This window comes from Scylla paramamosain, chromosome 9 (genome assembly GCF_035594125.1).
Source record: "Scylla paramamosain isolate STU-SP2022 chromosome 9, ASM3559412v1, whole genome shotgun sequence".
Lineage (NCBI taxonomy): Eukaryota > Metazoa > Arthropoda > Malacostraca > Decapoda > Portunidae > Scylla > Scylla paramamosain.
In genome coordinates this window covers 26,725,001-26,730,000 of record NC_087159.1, presented here as the reverse complement: position 1 = coordinate 26,730,000, position 5,000 = coordinate 26,725,001, and the positions used below count along the sequence as shown (strand labels likewise).

Sequence of the window (5,000 nt, the reverse complement as noted above, 5' to 3'; positions counted from 1 at the left end):
AGATAAGAATGTATAGAAAACAAAAGAGGAGAGAGAGAGAGAGAGAGAGAGAGAGAGAGAGAGAGAGAGAGAGAGAGAGAGAGAGAGAGAGAGAGAGAGAGAGAGAGAGAGAGAGAGAGAGAAGAGATTGGTGGAGGAGGAAATAGAAATGAAGGAGAAACAAAGAAAGATTGGAAACGATAAGAGAGAGGAAGAAAATTGATAAGAGAGAGAGAGAGAGAGAGAGAGAGAGAGAGAGAGAGAGAGAGAGAGAGAGAGAGAGAAACATAAATAAAAAGAAAGACGGAGAACAGGAGGAAACAGGAGGAAAAAGCAGGTTTGGCTAGAGGAAGAGGAAGAGGAAGAGACAAAGAGAGAATGGGATAAATGGAGAGGAAAGGAGGAAACGAAGGGAAAAAGGAAGAGGAAATTGTAGGAACACAGAAATACAAATACAAGAGACATGACAGTATAGAGATAAAGAAGGTGCATAGAGGAAGAGTGTGAAAGAAGAGGAGAGAAAGCGTAAGGGAAGGAAAAGAGAAAGAAAGAAGAGAAAGGAACGGAAGAAGAAGAAAAAAGGGAAGTGAATTGAGAAGAGAAAGAGAAGGAATAGGAAAGGTGAGAAGGAAGGGAAAGAAAAGGGAAGTGAAGTGAAGGAAGAGAAGAAAAAGAAAGGGAAGGGGAGAGGTGGAAGAAAGGGAAAAGAAGGGAAGGGGAGAGAGAGGGATGAGACAGAAAGGAGGAGAGGGAAAATAAATGGAATAGAAAGGAGGGGAAAATAAATGGAGAGGAAACGAAACGAAGTAAATATAAGATAAAGGAAAAGAGGAGGAAAAAAAAATAATAGAAAATCAGAAAAAAAAAATTAAAGGCGAAGAGAACGAAAAAGGAAAAGAAAGGAAAAACGGAAGAAAAGTAGGAGGGAGAGAAATTGCAGAAGACGAAAAGAAAGAAGAAAAGGAAAATGAGGAAAAAACGGATAGAAACTTATGAAAAACCGAAAAAAAGACAAAAACAGAGAAAGAGAGAGAAAGAAAAAAAAGCAGGAAGATGAGAAAACGCAGAAGACACAAAACGAAGAGAAAGAAGAAGAAGAAGGAAAATGAGAAAAACGGAAGAAACTTAAAAGGCAAAACGATAAAAAAGGGAAAAATGATAAAAATGATGATAAGATAGAAAGAGAAAGAAAAAAAAGTGTGAGAGAGAGAGAGAGAGAGAGAGAGAGAGAGAGAGAGAGAGAGAGAGAGAGAGAGAGAGAGAGAGAGAGAGTGGACGTGATGGCCCATTTTGGCTCTTAAATTGTTCAAACTCAATTCGATTCCAACAGTCTTCATCTCACTGAATTTCTTATAAAGTTTGCTACAATGGAAGTTAATGGACTGTTTTTCTGCCTCTGTGCGTGCGTGAGTGCGTGCGTGCGTGCGTGTGCGTGTACGTGTGCGTGTGCGTGTGTGTGTGTTCCCTGGTCTCTCTCTTTCTCTCTCGTTTTCTCTTGAGCCTCCTCTTTTCATCCGCCTGCTTTTGTCTTTCTCCATGCTCTCTCTCTCTCTCTCTCTCTCTCTCTCTCTCTCTCTCTCTCTCTCTCTCTCTCTCTCTCTCTCTCTCTGTCTGTCTCTGTCTCTCTCAAGTACCTGCATTACGTATTCACAATGACGCTTCATATAAGCATTAATATTCAAATGAGAATTCGTATTTTACTTCTTCCCTGCGTGACCGGAGAGAGAGAGAGAGAGAGAGAGAGAGAGAGAGAGAGAGAGAGAGAGAGAGAGAGAGAGAGAGAGAGAGAGAGAGAGAGAGAGAGAGAGACTATATGCATTAAGTCACAAGTACTTATGTATGTAAATAGAAGAGCACATGAGCGTATGTATGTATGTATGCATGTATGTATGTATGTATGCACGCATGAATATGTATACTGCTCTCATAGTTGTCTGCGAGTGTGTGTGTGTGTGTGTGTGTGTGTGTGTGTGTGTGTGTGTGTGTGTGTGTGTGTGTGTGTGTGTGTGTGTGTGTGTGTGTGTAGGGTAGGTATAATACCGTGCCGTGATAGTTTACATGTCCAGTAAACAACAAATACATTGTAAACAAACAAACGAACAAATATTACAACAACAACAACAACAACAACAGCAACAATAACAATAACACCAGTACCTTACCACACCACCACCACCACCACCACCACCACCACCACCACCACCACCACCACCACTACTACTACTACTACTACTACTACTACTACCATTTCCCCCTCACAAGCGAACACCCCTTCACCTCCCTTATCAAACGCCTAACCTCACCCAATCTCGTAAGAACCTCCACCTCTGCCATTCCTTCCTTTGTGTCCCTTTATACATTTACTAACGAAAGAACACAAAAGGAACACAAAGGAATAGTATAATACAGCTCTCTTCCCCATTCCTTCCTTTGCAATCCTTTGTGTTCTAATCTCCAGTTCTTATCAATCTTCTTCCCTTTGTGTTCCTTTTTAACTAACAAAGCAATACAATACAATGCAATACAAGGCTTTTCCTTTGTTAATTCCTCTGTGTCTCTTCAGTAGTTACCCCTATCTCTCTTTTCAACTCATCACATACCTTAACACAAGCAGAGCCTCTAAAAAAAACAGGATTTATTTACATTTCTTCTTCCTCTGTGTATCTTGAAGCAGTTACCTCTACCTCAACCCTCAACCTCTCTTTCCCATTCCTTCTTCCCCTTTTCCCTTCACGTACTAACCTCCAGCTCTCTTTCCCGTTCCTTCTTCCTTTCTTACCCTTCACATATTTACTAACATTCACCTCTCTTTTTCCCATTCCTTCCTCTTCCTCCCCCTCTACGAGTATTTTCCTTCACGTACTGACCTCTATCTATACCCCATTCCTTCCTACTCATTTTCCCTTCACGTACTGTCTTACACCCCTCCCTCGCCCATTCCTTCCAGTGCTCCTTCGTGTCCTAATAAAAGATATACAAAGAAATAGATCTCTTTCCCATTCCTTCATCTTTTTCCCTTCACGTACTGACCTACATCCCTCTTTCCTGTTATCTTTTCCTATTTTCTTTTGTGTTCCTTTGTGTCCTAACCCACACGTCCTTTCTCCCACAGGATGGCAAGGACCACGGAGTACCAGGGCAGCGGCGTCTCTGGATGCTGGACCCCGACAGTAAGTAGAAAGAACTCAGCACTTGCAGGATCCCAAAGCATTTCCTCCCACATACTAGGATGGGGAAGGATTCAAAGGGTATGCAGTAGGGTGTCATATGGGCTGAGTGAAGAACGGGAGTGTATCCAGAAACGTTTACCTCTCTAACCTAACCTAACCTAACCTAATCTAACCTAACCTAACCTAACTTAACCTAACCTAACCTAACTTAACCTAATCTAATCTAACCTAACCTAACCAAACTAACCTAACCTAGCTCTCTCACCACCTCGATTATTATTTTCAAAGGCCACAGAGATGATTAGCCAAGTTGTCAAGAGTTTTTTTTTTTTTTTTTTTTTTTGCTGTTCATAATGTAGAAGTCTTGTTAATTTATCGCTAGAACAATAGAAACGCCCTTCAAAACCCGTATCTCTTCACCAAGATTATTTTCAAAGGCCACAGAGATGATCAGCCTGGTTTTCAAGAATGTTTTCCTTGAACATAATATAGAATTCTTGTCAATTGGCCACTAGAACCGTAAAAACACCCTTGAAAACCCGTACCACCTCACCACGACTATTTTCAAAGGCCACAGAGGTTCTCAAGAGTGCTTCTCCTGATAATGATATAGAAACCTTATTAATCTGTCACTAGAGCCATAAAAAACACCCTTCAAAACCTGTGCAACTTCAACTACAGCAGAGCCTTTCGAATACAGTGTTGGAGGAGCAACTCAAAAGTGTTGCAAAACAGTCCATAGACACAGAGAGAGAGAGAGAGACAAAGAGAGAGAGATAAGGAGACAGAGACCAAGAGACCAGGTACGGGTATATTTCAGCATTAAAGGAGCGTGGGATAATTCAGGATAAGCCAGTGTGATAAAGGGCACACTAGACTGGGACACAATGCCACCACCACCACCACCACCACCACTGCTGCAGGAGATGGGAGGGAGAGAGAGAGAGAGAGAGAGCGAGTGCATGGGTGTTCAAGAGTTACCTGCAGCTGGAAGGATGGCAGGATAAGGAAGGATACAAGTGATAGGATATTCATATGACGCTCCAGCCTTCCCCTTCAGGATGTTACGAGCGAATAATATTTTCCGATGTCGTAAAAGGAAGGAGACTTGAGCCGGAGGAGGAGGAGGAGGAGGAGGAGGAGGAGGAGGAGGAGGAGGAGGAGGAGGAGGAGGAGGAGGAGGAGGAGGAGGAGGAAGGACGAAAGAGAAGAGGAGGAGGAAGAAGAAAAGGAAGAAGAAAGGGGATAGGAAGAAAAGGTAGGGAGGAAAGCCAATGATAGCTGCAGGGGATGACAAGAAAGGAAGGAAGGATGAAGGGGAGAGGGAGAGGGAGAGGGAGAGGGAGAGAGAGGGAGAGGTTAATGGAAATGGTAGAGGCGGCCATGTTTGTTCCAATACCGCTTCAAAAGGTGATCCTGAAAGTCATCTGAAACTACCGCGCCTCTGGCTGTGAGAGAGAGAGAGAGAGAGAGAGAGAGAGAGAGAGAGAGAGAGAGAGAGAGAGAGAGAGAGAGAGAGAGAGAGAGAGAGCGCACCTTCACTTTTATCAATGTTATCACGATGGCTACTGAATTTGCATCTCTCTCTCTCTCTCTCTCTCTCTCTCTCTCTCTCTCTCTCTCTCTCTCTCTCTCTCTCTCTCTCTGTCCATTACTTGGCGCGCTATCTCTGGCGATGTTATCAGAGTAATGTATAGTCTCTATCTTTTATTAACTTGGTATCTATGCGTCCTATTAACTCACCGCTGTGTGCACGGGGCATTTTATCTTACATTAGAGAGAGAGAGAGAGAGAGAGAGAGAGAGAGAGAGAGAGAGAGAGAGAGAGAGAGAGACTGTACCCCCACGACCA

The 5,000-nt window shown here is 43.1% G+C and overlaps 2 protein-coding genes across 4 annotated transcripts in view; one reads left to right on the top strand and one right to left on the bottom strand.

Annotated features, from left to right (window-relative positions):
* Positions 1-5,000, top strand: part of LOC135103802 (proteoglycan Cow-like) — a 197,273-nt gene that overhangs the window by 60,195 nt on the left and 132,078 nt on the right. Inside the window, exon 2 of the mRNA XM_064010572.1 lies at positions 3,092-3,149. Within this exon, the coding sequence (XP_063866642.1) occupies positions 3,092-3,149 (58 nt within the window). The remainder of the gene's footprint in view (positions 1-3,091; positions 3,150-5,000) is intronic.
* The window catches only part of LOC135103801 (uncharacterized), a 168,748-nt gene that overhangs the window by 93,786 nt on the left and 69,962 nt on the right, over positions 1-5,000 (bottom strand). The window lies entirely within an intron of this gene.